Below are 24,807 nucleotides of genomic sequence, written 5' to 3'. Positions count from 1 at the left end.
AAGAGGTATTTACCGATTTGAGCAAGAAAAAAAACCCGATTGCTTGGGTCTATACATCAAGAAATGGATAATCTATCCTACACCACTTAATCTTCAGAAAAAGTGTACAGAAATTTCCACTACTCCCAATCAGTTTTTTTGGGGGGAAAAAATTGCTGTAAAATCGGATCTTGTATTGTGTGTGGCCACATCATTAGGATAAAGGTTGGTACACACCTTCAATTTTGATTGGTCAATGATTGCCCAATTTTGACACCTACATAAAGTATGAGGGTCAACAGATAATAAGCAGATTATGATGGGAAAACCCGAAAGCCCCATCTACACTATGGGACATTGCAGCGATCCGCCTCTTCCGCGTGCCCGCCGCGTCCCCGCTCGCCGCATTCGATTCCCCGCTCGTGCCCGTCGGCGCCACTTATCTTCTGCTCGGTTCCCTGCCATTGTCCCCTCGCGGGGAGTGAGCAGGGAATCGGCGGTGCCGAGATCTGTCCTGTTGGATCTTATCAATCAAGCCGCATCAGCGGCTCGATTGATAAGGAGCATCGCGGCCGCATCTACTCGTGTAGATGCGGCTTTATACTACATGGATGTGGTAAAATTGGTTAGTGATCTGTCAATCAAAATTGAAGGTGTGTACCAGGTTTTAATTGAGGGAAACTTAATGAAATCTTAATAGGATCACAGAAAGGAGAGGGAGGGTGAAAGGAAACCTCAAAAATGTTCACAGTGGTGTGTTGCAGTTGTGTAGCTGGTGTGTTGCTTGCCACACTGCAACGATCCCCCACCCCGATGTTCAAAAGGCGGCAGGTGCGGCATAACGGCTTGCAGAATGCAAAGCACTGCATGCACACGGTACCAGTGAAACATTTGTATTGAATGAATGTGACAACACGCATATATAACACGCGGCGCCACTTTCCCGTTCCGTTGCATTCCTGCTGTTAGAGTAGGTTCACACATTCTAAAAGCGTATCTGTGGCTCCGTTTTTTAGCCCTGATCTAAACTGGAACCACGGATACCAATATTAAAAATAGTAGCTGTCTTCACCTAAAAAAAACGGATCCGTCTGCATTCAGGGGGAAGTTTTGAAAAACTGAACGGACGGTCCGGATTTGCAAAATTTTCACGGACACCGGATACACAGGGGGGTAGTGAAAGGCAATGGCAAAACGGATCCCCCTCCACACAGGCATTTTTGGACACAGAAATCCGTTTTCTGTGTCCCAGTCCTGCCTTTGGGTGGGGAGCTGCCGGCAGGATGGGGGCCAGCGTGCATAGCAGTGGGGAGAGGGGTCGCCTCCCCCCTCAACTGGGTCACCCCTTTCCCGCTTCATTCATAAAATCAATTTGCCAGCAAGCGGGGAACTTACTTCCTTGCGCTACACCGCTTGCCGCGTCACTTTCTGCAATGCCGCCCTCTGTACTTCATTGGGTGGTATTGCAAGAAGTGATGCAGCGGTGGAGCGCAAGGAAGTAAGTTCCCCGCTCGCTGGCAAATTGATTCTAAACGTTTTTATGAATGAAACTAGCTGGAGGTGGAGCACCCAGGTGAAGGGGAACGATGACTCCCCCTCCCACCACTGTGCATGCTGGCCATCTTCTTGCCTGCTACACCCTCCAGCATGGTGGCCTCCTCTCTATGGGGCTACGTTTCCACGGACTGGAAATGTATGCTGCAAATTGCCATTTTGCGGAAAAAAAAGAGTGAAAAAAAAAATAGAAAAACCTAGCCTTACAGGAAATGCAATGCCCACTGTGAATTTAGCCTTACCAAAGTGTCCTATTGCGGTGTCTTCATAGAATAATTTTCATCCAACTTCTTGAACACTTTCCAGACAAGGGCCAGATGGCAACAAAAAGCTGACAATTTGTAACCTTTAGGCCCGGTTCACATTGGTCAGTTGCATTGCAGAAAAATTGCAGAATAATTCTGAATGTCAACTCGCTGCCCATACAATTCTATGGGCCTGTTCACAGAAACGGATTGCGTTATTCTAACTTGCTGCATGGATGCTTTGCCCAGTGTCTATTGCAGTTCATGGTCATAACATGAGTTATGCAACTGACCACTGTGAACCTTGCCTTAATGGGTTAAAAATAATGTGTATTGTGCACCTTGCATGAAATCTTTCACTATCAAACGTTTATATTTGCTTGTGCAGGTTTTGATTTGTTCCAGCCAGTCCTCGGGACCACTTACAGGCCATGCTTTCCGGATGTGCAAGCAGTTCCCATGTGTTTTAACACACTGCAGTTAAAGAAGCACTTGAATCATTTCACCTCCTGTGATTGTATTAGGAGACCTGGAAAACCTCACCTTTTGGTGATCCTTGGGCACTAGTGTAAGAAACACTGCCAGTCTACTAAATGGATTTGAAGAGAGTGTGAGTGTGATACAAAATGCAATGCTAGGTGCACACAATCAGATTTTCTGGCAGATTTACTGCAAGACCGATCTAATTTCCGATCACTTTTTCTGATCGATTTTTGCTCACTCCTATGGAAAATCGATCGGAAATCAGATCGGACATGTTGGAAATAATCGATCTGGCAGTTAATCTTCCAGAAAATCTCATTGTGTGTACCAGGCATAGGAGGAATCTTCTATGCAGGTGCTTAAAGGAGAACTGAAGCGAGAGTGATATGGTGGCTGCCATATTTATCTCCTTTTAAACAATACCAGTTACCTGGGTGTCCTGCTTTTCTATTTGGCTATAATAGTGTCTGAATCACACCAGAAACAAGCATGCAGCTAATCTTGTCAGATCTGACAATGTCAGAAACACCAGATCTGCTGCATGCTTGTTCAGGGGCTTTAGCTAAAAGTATTAGAAGCAGAGGATCAGAGGGTAGCCAGGCAACTGGTATTGCTTAAAAGTAAATAAATATGGCAGCCTTCACATCTATATCACTTCAGTTGCCCTTTAAATTGGACACACATCATCATTCCCTTGTTCTCTGGTTGCCAATGGTTAATCAGGCTCTGTAGTTGTCAATTAGGAACTTAATTAGCCAACAGCTGGCTAATTGCCCAGCAGCTTTGAACCAGTTTAGTCCCTAAGAAAATCCTTGCTTCTTGACAAGGACAGATCTGCATATTGGTCAAGTTTTTTTTCAATCTGTCCTAATAGTATTGAACACTATTTATACCCCTGGTAGACACAATTGGCCTCAATTCACTAAGATCATGCTGGAGATAATAAGGCAAGAGAAAACTTACCTCCACATAAGAGAGAGTTATCTTATCTCTTCATTCCTTATGTTACCTCCTCTGTAGTTATTTTACCTCCTCTGTAGTTAATTTACCTCCTCTCGTTATTTTCACATGCAGTTAAAGAGAGTCTGAAGCGAGAATAGATCTCGCTTCAGACCTCATAGCTAGCAGGGGCATGCGTGCCCCTGCTAAAACGCAGCTATAGCGCGGCTTAACGGGGGTCCCTGTCCCCCCAAACCCCCTCCGTGCAGCGGGGGAGTGCTTCCTGGTTGGGGCAGGGCTAACCGCCGCAGCCCTGCCCCATGCGCGTCTGTCAGACGCGTATCTCCGCCTCTCCCCCGCCCCTCTCAGTCTTCCTTCACTGAGAGGGGCGGGGGAGAGGCGGCGATGCGCGTCTGATAGACGCGACTGGAGGCAGGGCTGCAGCCGTTAGCCCTGCCTCCAGGAAGACCCACGACCAACTTGCCGACCATCTTTTGCGGGGGGTGGGTTGGGGGTGAAGGGACCCCCGTTTAGCCGCGGGATAGCGGCGTTTTAGCAGGGGCACACGTGCCCCTGCTATATATAAGACCTGAAGCGAGATTTAGTCTCGCTTCAGTGTCATTTTAATTAACAGCCTGTCTTTAACTCTAGAGTTTATTTTAAGGATTGAAGAGTTAACTTAAAGACAGAAGAGTTAACTTTAGGTTTGCCTGAGGTTAAATGTTTCCTGAATACTACATGCCTTATCACCATGGTAACAACTCTAGAAGAATTATTTAAGACAGGAGATAAGCTTAGTGAATTGAGGCCAATGTGACATTCATCTGAACCTACTGAATATCTAACAGGTAGAGTGTTTATGTGGTAACGTTATTTTACTTAAAGTAGTGATATGGATTACTTCTTGTTTCTGGTAAGGGCTGGTTCACCCTACAGGAGCTTTTCTAAGTTTGTGATTTTAAAATATCTTGGTAATGTAATGCTAAAAGTGTGCATTCTAACTTGAGCAATGTGATTTAAAAGAAGAAATCCCCCATAGCATTACATTAGCAAGAGCTTTTCAAATCACTAGTGCTAATTTTTTTTTTTTTAAAGCCATCAGGCCTAGGGCTTACTACAAAGCGATATCACAATCGCTAGCTCCGGCACAAAACAGAGTGGAGCCACTCCCAAAATACTGCACGTCCTGCGATTGAGATTTCCCTAATTTCAATTGTTTCAGTGGGTCTGCTCCTCCACTTGCATTGGCACCAGTGTTGCCAACTCATCCCTTTAATTACTGACACATAAATTATACAGGTTTTGTGGCTAGGTAGATGCAGTTAAGGCACTGATTATGTGCAAATAGCCCCAGAACCTGTATAACTCACATATGTCAGTAATTAAAGGGATGAGTTGGCAACACTGATTGGCACAGAGTTTTGGGAAATCGCTAGAGATTTAAAGGGGAACTGAAGAGAGAGGTATATGGAGGCTGTCATGTTTATTTCCTTTTAAGCAATACCAGTTGCCTGGCAGCCCTGCTGATCCTCTGCCTCTAATACTATTAGCCATAGCCCCTGAACAAGCATGCAGCAGATCAGGTGTTTCAGTGGTTCAGACTTATAAGTCTGATCTGACAAGATTAGCTGCATGCTTGTTTCTGGTTTTAATCAGATACTACTGCAGAGAAATAGACCAGCAGGGCTGCCAGGCAACTGGTATTGATTCAAAGGAAATAAACATGACAGCCTCCATATACCTCTCTCTTCAGTTCCCCTTTAAAGCATTCCCAAAATGCTCTAGTGGGTTCCAGCCCTCACAGTGTGAACCAGGCCTGATACAGAGATTTGCTCTTTTGACCTATGTGAGGTCCCATTTTCACTGCCTCGCATGTGATTTGAGTACAGTTACGGACATGCGTTTTTAATGTGAGATTATAAAAACAAATGCGTTTTCAATGCAAATTTTCACACCTGATTTTTCATCTCCACAGCAACATGACAGACTACACAGGAAACAGGAAGAAGCATGTTAGATGGGGGAAGGTGTGAAAATTCACATGGGAAAAAACACAAATTTGGAAAAACGCATTCAATGGAAATTACTGCATTGGTTTCAGCATTATTGCAAATATTTGCATTGCAATTTTGTTCTCAGTTCACAATCGGGCGCTCTGCAGATGGCCTTTACTGCCCAAGCAATCCTATGGGATTAGGGCTCATTCACTCTACAAGAGCTTTTCTAAACGCTGTGATTTTTAAAATCTCTTGCTAATGTTATCCTACATGTGTGTTCACACTGGAAAGATGTGATTTTGGAAAAGTTCCCCATAGCATTAACAAGCGCTTTTCGAATCACTAGCGCTTAAAAAGCTCTTGTAGTGTGACTCAGCCCCTACTCTGACTGCAGCAATTGCGTCACGTTTGTGATCACAGAGCACAAATGCGCTTCCTGCAGCATTTTCCTGGCGAATGAGTCACGATTCTTATTCGCTGAAAGGAGAATTGCAACTGCTGAAAAATTGCAGAATATCGAAACACAATCTCGCATTCCTGTGTGTGAACAGGGTCTTAGTGTGAGCGCCTGTGCCTAATGGTGCCCATACACGATACAATAAAAACTGTCAATTTTTCCCATTTATTCGATGTAAATTATCGAATCGAATGAAAGTTGAAATTTTTTTTCGATCAAGAAATTCGAACGATTATCCCTTTTTTTTTTTTTTAGAAAAATCAGATCGGACATGCTGGAAAAATCTTTATATTCAATCTAAGGGAATTATCGAACTAAATTATCTAAATCGGGGGGAAAAAAAAGAAAAAAAAATGTACCATGTATGGCCACCTTTACAGGAAAATACTCTATACAAGTAAAAAAACAACAAAAAAACAAAACACTAGACTCCAAGTCTTTAATATAAGGGCCCGTTTCCACTAGTGCGGTGCGATTCCGAACGAATTTGCATGTGTTTGTATGCAAATTTTAACACGAAAACGCGTTAAAATTCGCATCTGTAAGTATGCGAATTTAACCATATCTGTGCCCGTTTGCGTTTACATTGATTTTAAGTGAAAACGTACGTGAATTCGCATGAAAAATTCACATAACGAAAACACATGCGTTTTCCTATTAATTACATTACAGGCAAATCGCACTCTAACCTTGCCAGGTCCAATGCATTGTGCAAGTGGCTTCTGAAGCCTTATCTAGCCCTTTAAACTATAATCTTCACAGGCATTAGGCAACACATAAGAGAAATGAAAAAGCAAGGCCAATTCTGTTGTGCAAGAACAGATGCCAGGGACCAAAATGGGCTTTATATACTGACCACTCTTGTTAACGTCACCTTAGCAAGTTTTTTGCCTGCTGAAGCAATCATATCCTCTGCATGCAGGAAAGGGTGGGAGGCAAAACTGATAATTATAGTTCCACAGAAATACAAAAAGCTTCATCCTTAATATGTGATTTAGATAAATGGGATGTAGAAGTATGTATGCCAGTGAAATACTAAAGAGCCATTTGATAGCAGCAGGTATTTTTCTGTTGAATGAGAATGTGTTTAAAGTAAAGGCAGCGAGCAGTATTTGTGCTTCACATCTTTCCCCTTTCATGTGAGAGGAAACCAGAGCCAGTGCACACAGACTATTCCCAGCTGGGGAGTGAGCTGTGCCTTTCATGCCAAAAAGGGAGTGGTATGCTGCAGCTGATGTCATGTGGAAAGGCGGAAACAGCTTGCTCTGCTGACGCCCACAGTTACCAAGGGATCCAGTAACCAATCGGATTTGCAGCATGCACAAGATGGCCTTTGAACTCCTAGAAAGCAACTTCCTCCTCCTGCTAGTGGAGTGCACACAGAATGTCAGCCTAGCATTGCAGCACAAAGGAAAAGCCATTTTGTGACAGAAGCAGAGATCGCTACACTGTGATATTTTACTGTTTCTCGTCCAATTTTCCCACCTTTAATTGTTCTCACTGACACTAATACACAGTGCAAAGTATCTTTCACTTACACACCACTTCGGAACAAAAATAATTACCAATGTCTCAAATACAGCAGCTGCTGGTCTATCTGAGGCTTTTTCATAAAATGGCTGCCAGTCACAAAATGTAGTCCAAGCACATTTCATAAGGAGCTATTGCACTGCAGCAATTGTCTGTTTCTTTTTCTATTGCTTTTCTGCATAAAACACAGACAAGACAATCCTTCCCTTAAAAGGCTGCATAATTATTATAGCTGTGTGTTTTAACAACTAAAGTGTTTCAGCTATATTATTTTAAACCTCTTTGCACAACAAAACATGTTACGAATACCCAGATATGCGGACGTATACAAACCCCTGTTCAGATCTGCATTGCACTTGGTCTAAAATGGTTGACAAGCTGCAAAAAGCAGATTCAGATTGTGTTGTGCTATTAGATTTTAACTCTTTGGATGCATGCACATTCTAAACAATTTAAGCTTTTTTTTGTTTGTTTCCTCAGTTAAACATTTGACTGATGCGAATGTCTTTAAGATCACTGAACACATCTATAACCTTATTTTGGCTCACAGGAAATTAGCTTTCTTTCAAAGAAAAAGGAAGGAGCGAGTATGAAAATATACCACAAGAACCACAACAGCAAGCAGCAGCTTTAACTACTGTGTCACCAATACAAATGTAAACTTCTGAAGCATTTCTAAAACACTTAAAATCATTGGTACCAACAAAAAGCTGAAGACTGACAAAGAGAAGCCAATGTTTATTATTTATTAGCACACAAACATAGTTCATGTACTCCCACCACTGTAACCTTTTGCTGTAAACAACATATTTGCACACATGAAATCACAATGCAGAAATGTATTTGCAGCAGGAAGCTCTTAAATTGTCAAGTAAAATACTATCAATACACAAATTATGATCAGATGAACTCGACAGCTTCCTAAATAGGTACAGTGGGGTAATGTGTGATATTGATCTTCATGTTCACACTCACAGGAGTGAGTTTCAAAATGTCAGAATTGCATTATGCCATTTTTTCAGTGAAGAATACAATATTTTCAATGTTCCATGTTTAAAACTGCACGTGTGTGTGTGTATATATATTCCCATGAACGATTGTGTATAAATGGAGTCTGTATAAATATAGATGTATAAATAAATATATATATTCCAAATGTGGTTTTTACTGTGTGCAGTGTACAAAAATGCAAGCAAAATCAATCAGCAGCATGTTGGCAAAGAAACAAGTTGTGCATGGAGACTTGGTTTGTGTGCTAATAAGTAGTGTAACACTGACAGAATGGTGAAAAATGGAATAGCACTGAAACAATACAAAAAGTGAATAATTGAAAAATGCAATAAATCCTTTCAACCTAAGCAACAAGTTCGGTGTAATTAAAAAAAAAAAGTAAAAGTAAACAGCATTGAGTCTAGGGAACAAGGTAAACATTGTTCCCAGGGGATCCTTTAGAGGAATCATTTGAGAAAATCGACTCCCAGGCTTTATTGTGGCCTTGTGTGTGAAATAAAACTTCAGGAGTTGTAAAGTAAACTATAAGTGGTGCAATGCAGTGCAGACTAAAAAAAGGACAAGGTCATAATTGAAAAACCATAAAAAAATGATAATAAACCCTGGAATTTGTGTTAAAAGTGTTCTTTAGAAATGAAATGTACACAGTGGGGCTCAGTGGATGTGGGCCTGTAAAGACAAGGCAAGTTTGTGAAATGAGCAGGAAAAATCAGGGTGTGGCAATGAGAGAAGTGAAGGTCAGAGCTGGAAGCAGAAGGCTAGAGAGGTGCATGAGATGCCAGGGTGCCCGGGGGGAGAGGGGGTGCGGGGGGCACAGGGGGTCCTCAGCTGTCTGTCATACAGGAGAGCCGTACCTGGATGCATTGCTGCGGGCTGAGGCATCCTCCTCCTCCGGGCTCTTGTCCTTGCTCCTCAGCATAGCGGCGGCAGGGGGTGAGGGGCACACGGCAGGCAGACAGGGGGTGCTCCGGCAGCCGGGGGGTCCCCAGGTAGCTGCAGCTAATAGAAGGTATAAGGCAAGGTGAGATCCCTGCAGGTCACGCTGCTCTCCAGTCCTCCCGCATGATGCCCGGACACGGCCGATCCCGACACAAAGCACACAGCGTACAGCAGAGCGGGGGTACCCCGAAACCGGCACTGACACCCCAACTTCCCTCCCCCGTCACCCCCGGCCCGCCAGCCCAACTCCTATGGCCGCTCACTCCCGGAATGCCACGGCCACAAACAAAAATTACGATTGCGTCATCGATCGAAAAAGTGGCAGAAATGTCTAAAAATCGCCCCAATAGGAGAGAAGCGGATGCCGGGGAGGCAGAGGGGGCTCACCTGATCAGCCCAGGCAGCGGGCGGCTGCGGGACGCATTGTAAGTCCGACAGCGGGGAAATCCGCAAAAATGGAGAAAAAGGGTAAAAATGTGTATAAATAGGTGTACAGGGGATATCGGGGGGCTCCGGGGCAGCAGCGGGGGGCTCTGGAGCTCGGGTGCCGGCCTGCTAGCCGGGGAGGCTGCACGGAGATCACAGCGCACCAATATGGAGGGACGCCATGAGCTGGGAAAACAACGAGCTCACTCCTCGGCTCTCTCTCCGGCGCTGCTCGCCTCCAGGCTCCACAATCCGGGGCTTTCAGGGGTGCAGGGGGTCCCCCGAGCTGCTCCAGGTGATGGGGGGTCCCGGGAGGCAGACAAAACTTCCAATAAAGTGAAGTGAAAGGGGGAAGGCGGCGAGCTGAGTGCGCTCTCTAAGGCACAGCCGCCATCTGTAGCTCCTTCCCAGCTCTGAGCTCTGCCTGTGATTGACACTCTCTACATTTACCCCAGAACTCAGGTGATGTACTAAAGACCCACCCCTTGTTTCCACCATATTCTCACAGCACTTAGCAATGGGTCAGGGCTTGGGCAGACCATTATGGAGGGGACCCAGGACACCCTGATACATGGGGTCACCCTCCTCTAGAAGCTGGGGGTAGCACCCTTTAAGAGCCAGGCAGGAAAAGAAAACCTAATAGTCTTTGTCTTCACAGGCTAAAAATGCTGCAGTCATTGGGATAAATCACTTCCTCTGTGGACAGGAAGTAAATGAAAAGTTAGCCATTTTGTGGAGAATAATTTAAAATGGCTTCTATTATGGAAACCAACCTTGCTACCTAAGGGGCAAGTATAATGGGGGCACACTGAACATATAAGCCCATACACTCTCTAGAGTACCCCCAGTGCAGACATAATTTGAAGCAATGTCATCTTGTATGTAATCCTAGTAATCCACGTTGCTGAGGGCAGACATCTTTGACTCAATTGTGCCACCCTAGTGGTTGAGATAAAAAGCCAACTAATGGGTTTGGCTAGTATAAAAGGGGTGATCAGTTCCATTTTGTGATTTTATAACATTTCTTGTAAGTCTCAGACATCATGATAAAAACAGATCATATTTTCAGCCAAATACCAAGGGTTGCAAGCACCATGGTGCACCACACAAACAAGTCTTCCAGTTGATGCATTACAAGATTTTGAATTACATTTGAGGCCACCATTTTTTTTTTCAGTATACAATTTTTACCCCCCACCATCCCCCAAAACCACTGCTTTAGGAATTACTTAAAACCAGTAAAAGTAGAGAAACACATGTGGAGACTTCATACACCCAAGGTTTGGAGGAGCTAGCATGGTTGAGGTGAGCCAACGTGAAAGTCCATAGGGAGCAGTTCTCCAATCACAGCAACATGTAAAACTTGAAGTATTCTAATTCGCTGAATATTGTGGGTGTATTACTACAACCTATGTGAAACCTAGCAGCTTGAGAGAAAGTGCTCTCCCACCACCCAATCACATTAATGGAATTTCCCTATGGACTTTCTTGCTGGCTCAACTCAACCATACTTCCAAGGTTTTGTTGATATAGCATGGTTGAGGTTAGCCTTCCCTATGGACTTTCTTGCTGGCTCAACTCAACCATACTTCCAAGGTTTTGTTGATATAGTCCCACACGCAAGTGTAGTCACTAGTGCAGGAATGCTACTCAAATTTACACCTCTGGTGGCCATCAATGGCTGTACTCCAAGTATCTTTGTAGATAGAACACCAGTTTTTGTTTACACTTAACCATGTCACCAAGAATGAGACAGATTGCGGGCAAACTTTTTTTTCCTTTATTGAAAGTTCGAAAATTTGCATAAAAAATACCATCAAAATGCAAACACTTAAAAGAACCAAACACAAACTTCACAACAATTCAATCAACATTTGTATTAAAGTCAATTTTCAGATAAGTCTCTTCTTGGGTTGGGAAACCAAGGTAAAGTTTACTCCACTCCATAAAGCTTGAAGAAAATCAGTTGTTCTGACTTCTTGATAGGTTTCACTCCAGGTGGCCAGGAACTTGAGTCTTAGAAAAAAAATCAAAAGAGATTCTATTGGAATGGGTATTTTTTTAGTTATACTCACCAAGACAATTTTCAATAAAAACACCATACCAACATACAGACTCAATTTCACTGCATGACTAACCAGTTTTGTATGGTAGGATTCAAATATTTGGTATATGGTTTTAGTATAAACCCAAATTTAAAAAGGATAGGTATATCATAATGAAACATAATTGATATAGTATGCATTAATTTCTAGTAAAATTTATGTACAACTCCAACCTAAGCAATGTGTTGAGATGGATGTATTAACCAATGTTCTGTAGAGCATTTTGTGCCCTTGGGGTCACATGGTATTTAAAGGACACCTGAAGGGATATGGAGGCTTCAATATTTAATTTTAAACAATACCAGGTGTCTGGCTGTCCAATTGATTTCTTTAGCTGCAATGGTGCCTACATCACACACCTGAAACAAGCATGTGGCTAATCCAGTCATACTTCAAATACAAACACCTGATCTACATGCTTGTTCAGGGTCCATGGCTAAGAGCATTAGAGGCAGAGGATTAACATGACTGCCAATGAACTTGCATTGTTTAAACAAAAGAAACAAAAATGTCAGCATCCATACTTCTCTTACTTTAGGTGTCCTTTACAAAGTGTGCCTTGGTGAATCAATCAAAAAGAAAAACAAAAAAAATCCTCACAATCATTATTTCCCGTCAGTGCAAGGGGAACTGAACTCTTGCACAGTGCAGAAGGAAACATATTTAGCGAGTTTAGGCTTAACTAATTCCCCCTCATCAGTGTAAAAAAATCACAGGTTGTAATTTGACCTCTCCTGTGTCACCTGCCACAGCAGATAAGGCAAATAAGCTCATTTGAAAGCACTGGATTTTTAACAATATGTCTGCTAACACGAGAACAGGAAGTACAAACTGGAGATTTATTTTAGGATTTGTATCAGCTGTAGCAAATGTTTTTCTTTAAAGGTTATAATGCTGTTGCATATCTTATGAACAGAGGAAGGTCTGAGTTCAGGTCCGCTTCAAAGGATACCCGAACTGAAATGTGACAGAATGAGATAGACATGTGTATATACAGTGCCTAGCACACAAGTAACTATGCTGTCTTTTTTTTATTTCTCTACCTGAAAGAGTTAAATATCAAGTATGTAAGTGGCTGACTCAGTCCTGACTCAGACAGGAAGTGTCTACAGTGTGACCCTCACTGATAAGAAATTCCCCTTTCTTGCTCTCAGAAGCCATTTTCTGCTAGGAAAGTGTTTTAGGGCCCTTTTCCACTAGCAATCGCTAGCGTTCACGCTGAACGCTAGCGATTGCTGAATCGCAATTACCGGCGATTCCCCGACGTTCGCGGCCGCGATTTTGCTATGCTATGCACTGCATAGCAAAATCGCAGCAAATATCGCTCCGCCGCGCGTTCGCGTTCCTGGCAAAAACGAATCGCGGTAGTGGAAATGACCTACCGCGATTCCTATGTTAAAAAGCAAACCGTAGCGATTGTAAAATCGCTAGCAGTTTGCGTTTTTGCGATTCAGCCAGCGCAAACGCGCTGGTGGAAAAGGGCCCTTATAGTTGGAATTTCTTATCAGTGAGGGTCACACTGTAGTCACTTCCTGTCTGAGTCAGGACTGAGTCAGCCACTTGCATACCTTATATTTAACTCTTTCAGGCAGAGAAATAAAAAAAAGGAACACAGCATAGTTATTTGTGTGCTAAGCACTGTACATACGTGTCTATCTCATTATGTCACATTTCAGTTCAGGTATCCTTTAGGGAATTTTTTTTTCACTCAAGAACAAAGGCAGAGGGTGGGGGTGTGGTTTGAGGAAGAACATAAATATCAAAAATAAGTCTACTTCTGTGCCATTCCATAGATGGCTGTAGTTGACTAGTGCACATGCAAAGAGTGCAATAAGACTTCCTTCTGAGAACACCAATCAGGCAGGTTGGAATACTGAGGGAGAATCTCAATATGAGAACCAGGCACAGGTCAAGCTCCAATTGACAAAAGTGTGGCTCACCTGTATCAACACAGCTACAACAATCTCAGTTCACTCATTCCACATGGTTCAAGAAGCACATTAACAGACACTAAAGAAAGGGGTCTTGCCTACTGTATTTAAAGGAGACCTGAACTCAGAACTTCCTCTCTACTCTAAGTTACGCAACAGCATAATAACCTTTAAAAGAAAAGCATTTCTTTGTTACAGCTGATACAAATCCTAAAATCTCCAGTTTCTACTTCCTGCTCTCATGTTAGCAGACATAGGTTATCATTCATGAACAGGCTGTCGGTAAGGGGAACCCGTGCGGGAGAATACCGCCGTCGGTAGTTTATCCTTCTGGGTGGTCATTCATAAACTTTGTGCCTGGGGCGGTAGCAGTGCGGAGGTTTTCTGGAGAATGGTGTCGGTAGGCGGGCGGTAGGCATGCGGAAACAGAAAAGCTGGCCAAGTCCCTCCATGCGGTGCTCTCTCTGCTGATGTGTGGGAGGTCCGTCCCATTCACTTACATGTACTCCGCAAGCTTCCCGCTACATCCAGGGGATCGGTAATCCCCTTCCGCATACCGCTATGCGGAAATGTTTATGAATGAACATTTTGATACTTTTTCTGGATAACTGCGTATCCACACTGCACAAGGCGGTACGTTGTCACTCTGCACGGGAATGTCAGCTCCGCATACGGAAAGAGGCTTTATGAATACAAAACTTGCTTAGTGCTCGGTAAAGTCAGCGGTATTACGCATTTCCGCATGCGGGAATGCTTTATGAATGATAGCCATATTGTTAACATCCAATGCTTTCAAATCAGCTTATCTGCTGTGACAGTCAGGTGACACAGGGGAGAGATCAAATTACAACTTGTGATTAGACACAGATGAGGGGGAATTTGGCTAAACTCTAAATACAGCCAGGGTGTATTTCTCTAAGTTTTCCTTCTGTCTTGTGCAAGAGTTCAGGTCCAGATGTTTGGGTCAATGTGGAGTAGTGGCAAGAGGGTTACCCACTTATCTCCTTACAGGACAAGTATAGAGCAGTCTAAAACTTTGCATGCAGGTCTCAGTGTGAAAGTCAACATCTAACACTTTACTAAGGGCCCGTTCAGATCACAAATGCGGATGGCCATGCGTGCGGAACGCGTGCGGACCGCAACACGTACGAATGCATGGCCATCCGCGTTTGTGTGCATTGCGTGGCTGATCCCATCACTGAAAAGTGGGACAGCCACGCGTTTTAGCAAAATCTGCGTGCAGCATGCGTTCCCGGACCGCACAGGTCCGGAACGCATGCAGTGTGAACATCAGACATTGCACTCTATGCAATGTCTGATGTCGTGCGTATCGGCCACCTGCACGCGTTTCCAAAACGCGGCTGGAAACGCGTGCAGTGTGAACGGGCACTAACACTAATCAAGCAAAGATAAGCAATGAAATACTGACAAAATTACCCTAAATCCAAGTCTTCACCATTACAGCTGAGGTTAAACAAAAGACATAATCTAAAAAAGGCGCAACACTTAAACACTGCCAAATACAGGTCCTTCTCAAAAAATTAGCATATTGTGATAAAGTTCATTATTTTCTGTAATATTCTGATAAACATTACTTTCATATATTTTAGATTGATTACACACAACTGAAGTAGTTCAAGCCTTTTATTGTTTTAATATTGATGATTTTGGCACACAGCTCATGAAAACCCAAAATTCCTATCTCAAAAAATTAGCATATCATGAAAGGTTCTCTCAACGAGCTATTAACCTAATCATCTGAATCAACTAATTAACTCTTAACACCTGCAAAAGATTCCTGAGGCTTTTAAAAACTCCCAGCCTGGTTCATTACTCAAAACCGCAATCATGGGCAAGACTGCCGACCTGACTGCTGTCCAGAAGGCCATCATTGACACCCTCAAGCAAGAGGACAAGACACAGAAAGAAATTTCAGAACGAATAGGCTGTTCCCAGAGTGCTGTATCAAGGCACCTCTGTGGGAAGGAAAAAGTGTGGCAGAAAACGCTGCACAACGAGAAGAGGTGACTGGACGCGGAGGAAGATTGTGGAGAAGGACCGATTCCAGACCTTGGGGGACCTGCGGAAGCAGTGGACTGAGTCTGGAGTAGAAACATCCAGAGCCACCGTGTACAGGCGTGTGCACGAAATGGGCTACAGGTGCCGCATTCCCCAGGTCAAGCCACTTTTGAACCAGAAACAGCGGCAGAAGCGCCTGACCTGGGCTACAGAGAAGCAGCACTGGACTGTTGCTCAGTGGTCCAAAGTACTTTTTTTTGGATGAAAGCAACTTTTGCATGTCATTCGGAAATCAAGGTGCCAGAGTCTGGAGGAAGACTGAGGAGAGGGAAATGCCAAAATGCCTCTCAAGTCCAGTGTCAAGTACCCACAGTCAGTGATGGTCTGGGGTGCCATGTCAGCTGCTGGTGTTGGTCCACTGTGTTTTATCAAGGGCAGGGTCAATGCAGCTAGCTATCAGGAGATTTTGGAGCACTTCATGCTTCCATCTGCTAAAAAGCTTTATGGAGAGGATTTCATTTTTCAGCATGACCTGGCACCTGCTCACAATGCCAAAACCCCTGGTAAATGGTTTACTGACCATAGTATTACTGTGCTCAATTGGCCTGCCAACTCTCCTGACCTGAACCCCATAGAGAATCTGTGGGATATTGTGAAGAGAAAGTGGAGACACAAGACCCAACACTCTGCTATCAAAGCATCCTGGGCCTCCATAACACCTGAGCAGTGCCACAGGCTGATCGCCTCCATGCCACGCCGCATTGAAGCAGTCATTTCTGCAAAAGGATTCCCGACCAAGTATTGAGTGCATGACTGAACATAATTATTTGAAGGTTGACTTTTTTTGTTTTAAAAAAACTTTAGTGGTCGGATGAAATATGCTAATTTTTTGATAGGGATTTTGGGTTTTCCTGAGCTGTACGCCAAAATCATCAATATTAAAACAAAAGGCTTGAATTACTTCAGTTGTGTGCAATGAATCTAAAATATATGAAAGTCTAATGTTTAGCAGTACATTACAGAAAATAATGAACTTTATCACAATATGCAAATTTTTTGAGAAGGATCTTTATAATACAAGTATGGAATAAAATTCACACCCTTTCTAAAAGCAGAGCTTACGGTTACTTTCACAGTATACATGGTACATCCTGAAAAATAGGATTACAATGCAGTAGCCATGTAAACTGGCATTATAGCCCACCGCTGGGATGCAACCCGCACAGTGCAGCATACATAGACCTCATGCTTGCATCACGTCACCCAGTAACACTGCATGCTGTGCATTACTCCATCAGAAATAATCACACCACACCAGTGGTAAAAGGCACATTGAAATAATTGCATTACATGGCCATGTGATTATAGTGTCCGTCGTGGCACAAGAAACATAGTGTGAAAACAAACTGAGGCCTGGAACCTACTAGAGTTTTTTTTTATTGAGCGTTTAGAGAGTGCTTTCAATCGCTAGCAATTTCCCTAAACGCTCTGCCAATGTAAATGGATGGGGCAGATTCCACTAGAGCGATTGCAATTAAGGAAATCGCAATCGCAGAACATGGAGCATTTCCATTCTAATAAATTGTATAGGAGCAGGAAAATCGCAAAATGCAAGCACAAATCACTAGCATTTTGCTCTTTCAAGTGGGTTCCAGGCCTTAGGGTTTATAGGGTCAGGGCTATAACCCTGCATTTCTCATAAGTATTGGTGAAAGGTTCTAACAATTTCAAATGACGACTCTACTGTTAGGGCCCTTTTCCACAGAAAGTTGAACTGTATGCTCAGCAGGCAGTTACCAGGCAAGAGAATGCAGTTACTAGTGTTAGTAATTGCTCATGGAAAAAGGTCCTTAGGATTGTGATGTCCAGATATGTTTGCCATATAATAGCGTATTGAGTTGGTGGAGAACACTAGGTCATTGAGCTATACACAGGAACAGTAATATAAATAGCTGAGGTGATGCTACACGAAACCACCTAACTGTAAAGCTGGTACTTATTAATTACCACTTAACCGGTTCAGCACCGCAGTGCCAAAAATCTCATGCATCCGAGCACTGTTCACCTCCCATTCATTCGCCTATAACTTTATTGCTACTTCTCACAATGAATTGATCTAGATCTTGTTTTTTCCGCCACTAATTAGGCTTTTTTTGGGTAATACATTTTGCTAAGATTTATTTTTTCTAAATCATTTTAACAGAAAGATTAAGAAAGAAATGAAAAAAAATTATTATTATTTCTCAGTTTTTGGCCATTATAGTTTGAAATGAATATACGCTACCGTAATTAAAACTCATGTATTTTATTTGCCCATCTGTCCTGGTTATTACACCGTTTAAACGATGTCCCTATCACAATTTATGGTGCCGATATTTCATTTAGAAATAAAGAACACTGTTGAACACTGTTGTGTGCTAGGCACCGTACATAACCATCTCATGTCACTTCGGGTATCCTTTAAACAGTACCAGTTGCATAGCTGTCCCTGTTGCTTGTTTCAGGTGTGTGTCAGACACTACTGATGCCAGAAAGAGCATGTGGTTAATCTAGTCAGACTAGAGTCAGAGTACATGATCTGCATAACTCGTTCAAAGTGGCTAAAAATTTTAGAGACAAATTATCAGCCAGGAAATTTGCATTGTTTAAAATAGGTCAGCCTCTATAATTCTTCAGGTAAGGGCTGGGGCACGCCGAGCGGCTGTTTGAGAGTTTCTGCAGCTGCTTGCGGCTGCGGATACGCTTGGTCAATGTATCTCAATGGGGTGGGTCACACCAGAGCGGGAGGCGTTTTGCAGAAACGAATCCTCCCGGGGTGAGGCATTTTTTGGATTGCAGAGGCGTTTCTGCCTCAATGTTAAGTATAAAAAAAATGCAAACCGCTCTGAAAAACGGCATATCAGAGCGGTTTTGTTACAGAAGCTGTTCAGTAACAGCTTTACTGTAACAATATATGAAATGCACTACACTGAAATCCGCAGCAGCAATCCGCAAAACGCCTCAGAAAAATAAAAAAGTGTTTAAAAATCTGCTAGCATTTTGTGGATCTGCTAGCAGGTTTTGGTGTGCACCGGGCCTAAGAGAGGATTATGGATGGTGGGTGCACCCACTCTTCCTAAGGCCAATACAAAAACACACACACTTTTCATCTCTCATAGGTTGGGAATAATGTGTACATGTATGCAGGTGTATCAAGGCAGCCAATGAAATGTCTGCACACCAAAACCGCTAGCAGATCCTCAAAACGCTAGAGGTTTTTGAAGCAGATTTTCAGAGCGATTCTAGGCTTGTTTAGAGAGGTTTTTCTAAACATGCCTAGCGTTTTCTGGAGCGTTTTTTGTGTAGCAGATTTCATATACTGTTACAATAAAGCCGTTACTGAACAGCTACTGTAACAAAAAGGCCTGGAAAACTGCTCTGATCTAGCGTTTTTTAGAGCAGTTTGAGCTTTTCCTAAACTTTACATTGAGGCAGAAACGCTTCTGCAAACCGCAAGACTGCTGCAGGACCCACGTTTGCGGTTTCCTAAAAACCTCAAACCACTGGTGTGCACCAGCCCATTGAGATACATTAGCCAAGCGTTTTCACAGGCGGAAGCGGTTTGCGAAACGCCTCAAACTGCCCGGTGTGCACCAAGCTTTACACTTCTACATGATTTAAGTTAACCTGCTACTGCTTATTTTTAGAATCTGCCCATTAAAGTGGACCCAAATTAAAAATAAAAGATTTCAGAAATAAAATATTTTCTAAATTATAATAATAAATAGCAGCCTTTTTTCAGCTGCACGATGACAAATATAAAATATTTTACATTTATTGGAGGAACCCCTCCCCTCCTTTTATATTGCTGGGACAGAATCCGGCAGACTGGTGGAGTAGGTGGTATCTGGCAATGGAGGAATTGCTAATGGCTGCCATCTGTATAACCCTAGCTAAGGAAAGAGAAACTTATGCACTGAAATGCTCATAGGCTTTGGGCCTGGAACCCACTGAAATCAGCAAACACAAAGCGCAACCACTAGCGTTTTGTCTGAGCGGTTTGCAAGCGGATTCATGCGCGTTTTCAGTCGCTTTTTGCAACATTGTCTTTTTTTGCTCAGCGGTTGCGTAGCGTTTTGCGTTTTTATCCCGATTGGTCCTGTGCATTATTTTTCATTTTGTTACAGTGTGCTGAACCGCAAAACGCTAGCAAAACCGCTCAGTTTAGGTTTTGTTGAGCGTTTCAATACTGTACATTGAAGCGCTAACGCTCCCAAAATGCTGCACGTCCTGCGTTTGCGTTTCTGGGAAACGCAAACGCTCCTGTGGAAGTTGCCCCATCCATTAACATTAGCCCAGCGTTTTGGCAAAGTGCTAGTGTATCGCAGCTCTGCCAAAAGCACTCCTGTGGGTTCCAGCCCTCAAGGCGTGTTTGTCTTTGTATGCGAGTGGCGCAACTAAATATTTGGAATTAAAAACATTTTTGATTGGGTCCGCTTTAAGCATATAGGATAAAAATGCAGGTACTATTTATGTGTCACCAACTTCACATTTGTTCCAGTCAGCGGTTCCCCAAGTAGGGAAGCTGTGGGATAAGCATGGTAAACCAGATACTAGCAATGTGATAAGGATAGATATTTTCTTCCATATCACCTGCAGTTAAAATCCATCTTCTTGATTATACGAATACCAGATTCAGTCTGACAATTTAGATCAAATTTGTTGCCTAAAAATAGTGCACACAATTTTCTGGCATAGTTCACCCCATCTGCATAAGGCAAATTATGGTGGGCAAATCAACAGCAGAGTGCATAGGAGAGAACCATGGTGCATAATATATAACCAATGTGAAAAGTTTTCTGCTCTGTTACGAGTGCAGAAACCTCCATTCACTGGCGGAGACCTAGTAGAGGGGGAAATGACAGCTTAATGCAGGACTGTCCAACTCCATCCTAGAGGGCCACACCCTAGCCAGTGTTTAGGGTGGACCGAGGAATGGAGAGGTGTTCTACTTTAATCACACCTTTCCCGATTCAGTCCCATCAATTAATTTGAGCCGTGTCAGAAATGTGAGGACCTTGGCCCTTGAGAACTGGAGTTGGACAGCACTAGCTTAAAGGATATCCGAGATTAGGAAAAAGTGCATGTCAAAGTGATCAGCAAATCTAGACATAAGCTGTAGAAAGCGACATGCATCCACTTGAATGTGTGAGACAACTTTTTAGATCTCTGCATACAAATAGCACAATATCAAGAGTTCCATTTCTCCATTGTTAAATGTAATCCGCCACAAGCGTCCCCACATCAGCTACTGACATTTCCATCACAGTGACGGACTAATAGGTTGTCAGGCTGCATAAAAAGGGACAAGGTCTGAGTGCTGGTTTATACTGAAAATTGCCAAATGTAATAAGCAAAAATTCATTTTTGCTTTTTACAGAATTTCTCTACTTGTTGTAAATGATCACAATCACAGTACAAATGCTACATGCAGTGCTTTTGTGGATTAAAAAAAAAAAACCCAAACAAATCACTTTAGTGTAAAACTGGTCAAAGAAACGCCTTAAGGGCTAGATTATACATTTTTAAGCTACCGTGGGAACTTTTGGGCACTTTAAGACATGCAAGTGTGCATGCAGAGGCATGATACTAGTGGCTGGATGGTGTACTGGTTAAGGGCTCTTCCTCTGACACAGGAGACCTGGGTTCAAAACTCAGCTGTTCCTGTTCAGTAAGCCAGTAATTCAGTATGGAGCTCTTTGGGCGAGACTCCCTAACACTGCTACTGCCTACTGAGTGCGCTCTAGTGGCTGCCTCGCAAGCGCTTGGAGTCCGACAGGAGAAAAGCGCTATACAAAAAAAGATATTATCATCATCAGCCTGCAGGAACATTTACGAGGCCACTCCAACAATTTAGAGAAAAAAAGTCAGGCTAGGGGCCAGCTGTAGGAACATTGGCTACCTGGCACCTAAGATTTGTCCAGCCCCAAATGCCACCTTAGACGTTTTTATAAGTGCTTAAAGTTTTCAGAGTGATCTGTAGTAAGCAAGTTTTTACTTTTCATGTAGAAAAGGTCTTGTCCCATTTATCTCACATGACTTCCCATTGGTACTATGAGGCTACTTGCACACTGAGGCATTGCATGTCATGGAAAAACAGGATCTCTTGAGGTGAATAGTTACATTATGCATTACGTGTGCAACACATTCAGTACATAAAGTATGCTTCACCACTACTGTAGACAATCATCCAGTAATGCACAGGAAACCTCACATTATTCCAAAGGATTCAACCCGCTGCTCTGGTAACATGCTTGTGCACTTATATGATATATTCACATCCCGGCTGCAATGCAATTACATTGTCCGTTCCAACATCCCAATTAGGTGAAAAGATGGTTTCAGTCACCAACAGGACAATTCTGGAGGTCTACTCATTCTACTCTCAGTGTACAGGTCACCAGCCAGTCTCCCTCACTGGTGATGTTCCCTGGTAGACCTGGTTGTTGTGCAGACCTGACACTGGCAAGCCTCACCCTTGCCTCTTTTATAGAGCATTGCTATGGAAAATGTTTGATTGCTATATCTTTTACTATTGATGGGTAAGGCACGTTTACACTGGGATGTTGCAGTGCATTGCGTCTGACAATATAACCATATTGCCATTACAATATAATTGCATTGTGTTAGCGCATTCACATTGGCTAGTCAGCAGTGCAGTGAAATCAGTCAGCGTAAGGTTAGGCATGCTGTGAGGTATCAAACAACGCACACATTTACAGTTGCAGTGAAGCAAACCTTTCATTGACTATGCATCCGTTGCAATCCTGTTTTTACAGGGGATGCAATGCGTTGCCCCAGTGTGAAACTAGCCTAGTGCAACAACAGGCCTCAGAAAGAAGTTCTAAAGGAGGCTATACATCTGTAGATTTGGCTGCAGATCAACCATCCAATTCAATAATTACCATTGAATCGGATGAAAATTACTGCTGCCAAAAGAATACCCGACTAACGTTGCAACTAATTTCGGGCAGAAATTGGCCACATGAATGGATCAGACTTGCTGGGAAGTCTCGGGCTGACATGCTCAATCGGGTACGCAGCAGTAACAGTGTGAGATAATCCAGAACTGTAGATGTACACCCCCCCCCAACAATACTTCAGCTATCCGGTGTTCGCACACCTTTTTTGGATTTGCGCACCACTTGGTTGCCGGTGCAGTGACGCCAAACACGCTTTCGGAGGGGAGGCGGGGGGCCTAGGGAGGCGTCACAAAGCCAATTCCTGAAAGATTTCATGCTAAAATGAAATCAGCCCGTGGTTTATGGTGGCCAGCAGATCTTCCTCCAATCAGAGAGAGATCTGTCTACTCTAGTAGTAAAAATCGCTAGATGTTTAGGTACAGGCAATGTGTTTTGTCTTAGTGTTACTGCGACAACCTGTTCATTAATATAGACATGTGACCTATTTCTAACAAACATTTAGTGCAATACATTGGGGTGGGGTTAGCTAACCTTTACCACCTATAGCTGATGCGTTCCACTCACTTTCAACCTAACGCCACTACTTCCTCCTCTTGGTTTAAAGAAGGAATTAGTGGCGTTACGTGGACTGCCAGTGGCGTAACAATAGGGGTTGCAGAGGTAGCAACCGCATCGGTGCCCTTGGGCCAGAGGGGCACCATGGGGCCCTTCCTCAACCAAAGTATTAGCTGTTTATTGGTCCTGTGGTGGTAATAATCGTTTCTATAGATGTTTTGAATAGTAGTAATCATTAAACTGTTTCCTATCCCCTTCTTGCACCTCTAATACTGTGAATGACGTTGGCAGGTCTTGTTGCGGCATATCAAGTTTTAGCATAGAGTGCTTGGGGGGCCCAATGTAAAACTTGCAGCGGGGCCCATAGCTACGCCACTGTGGACTTTAGTGGAATGTTTCAGCTACAGGCGGCGTCATAGGTAAATTATCTCCCCCCCCCCCCTTCAGGGGCAATGCTATCCAATTTAAAATTTCGATTACGAGTAGCTCCGCACTTGTAGCCAACATTATGACTAGCAACGCCTCTGTGCAGAACTCGGACCCAAAATGTCACTTGTGGGATTCGTCCAGATTCCTGCAGATGACAGTAATTGAGTAATTGTGCACGTCTATGTACCTAGGCTTTAAAATGAACCTTTCTTTGACTGTTTTCTTTGCATTAAGCCCCAAGTTATAATTTGTGCTCGTCTTCTCACTATTTTCGTCTTACCCGAACTAAGAGCCGCTAGTGCGCCTGTGCAGGATCACGGTAGGTAAATATTGCCCGTGCTGTCTGATCAGCCTTTATTGAGGAGCTTTTGGGGGAGCCAGCGCTGAATTCCCCAAGCTACAGAGGGTGGGGAAGCCTCATTGGGCTTCCCCCTACCGAGGTAAGTATCCCCCAGAGGGGTTTTTATTTGTTACAGAGTCTCTTTAAAAGACACTTCATGCTGAACAAGTGTTAATGAAACCTGGAAATCTGGAAACCTATAATGGAAAAGACCAAGTGGAGGACCAGGGTAGTGCACCATTTTGTTGACAGCCACATGGCTAACAGAGGGGAACTACAGCTTCAAACCAGGCTCAGTGAATAAGGATCAAGAAAGCTACTGGGTCAGCTAAGCTGGGAGGAATTTAAAAGCAGTGTATAAAGATTGCAGCAAACATTTGAACCAAACATTCATTGACCAGCTGCAAAAAAAAAAAAAAAAAAAAAAAAAAACTGGTACTGCAATTCTGCATTAAGCTTTTTAAAATGTCAGCTTCATTACATTTTAGGTCTCAATAAAACGTTGTGGACACTCGCAGCTGGTTAAAGCCATTTGGTTTTGCTAAACACAAGTTATCCAAATAGTAGGAGGTTATCTGGAAAACATATACTGATTGAGGTTCAAAGGACAGGTTCTTGAAACAGGCAGGACATACATTTGTGGTAGATCAGGAAAATACGACCTGTATCCCTGGATTACTACCTTGCAATACTAAATATTTTGTCAAATTTTAGCCCCCTTCCCCCACCTGATGATCCAAATGGCCTTTCCTAATCAATGGACAATTAATAGAACGTTCTAATTAACCTAATCTGTATTATATATTCAAAATATTGACTAGTATATGGCTAGGTTAAATGGAATGGGGATTATAAAGAAAATATACATACCTGGGGCTTCCTCCATCCACCTCTGGCCTGATCTCT

The 24,807-nt window shown here is 43.2% G+C and overlaps 1 protein-coding gene and 1 long non-coding RNA gene across 4 annotated transcripts in view; both read right to left on the bottom strand.

Moving 5' to 3' along the window:
* CHD2 (chromodomain helicase DNA binding protein 2) overlaps nucleotides 1-10,010 on the bottom strand; it is a 107,041-nt gene extending 97,031 nt beyond the window's left edge. For 2 of the 3 annotated variants that reach the window (XM_068275144.1, XM_068275146.1), the window contains exon 1: nucleotides 9,050-10,010. In XM_068275144.1, coding sequence (XP_068131245.1) covers nucleotides 9,050-9,114 — 65 coding nt within the window. In that variant the 5' untranslated portion in view covers nucleotides 9,115-10,010. The remainder of the gene's footprint in view (nucleotides 1-9,049) is intronic. The other variant, XM_068275145.1, reaches the window with a different exon arrangement.
* Nucleotides 10,011-11,317: 1,307 nt separating this feature from the next.
* Nucleotides 11,318-24,807, bottom strand: part of LOC137561197 (uncharacterized) — a 32,506-nt gene continuing 19,016 nt past the window's right edge. The window contains exon 5 of the long non-coding RNA XR_011029920.1: nucleotides 11,318-11,576. This is a non-coding gene — a long non-coding RNA (uncharacterized lncRNA). The remainder of the gene's footprint in view (nucleotides 11,577-24,807) is intronic.

This window comes from Hyperolius riggenbachi, chromosome 3 (assembly GCF_040937935.1).
Source record: "Hyperolius riggenbachi isolate aHypRig1 chromosome 3, aHypRig1.pri, whole genome shotgun sequence".
Taxonomy (NCBI): Eukaryota; Metazoa; Chordata; class Amphibia; order Anura; family Hyperoliidae; genus Hyperolius; species Hyperolius riggenbachi.
Note: the sequence above shows the minus strand (reverse complement) of the source record. Positions and strands in the feature narration are given on the sequence as shown.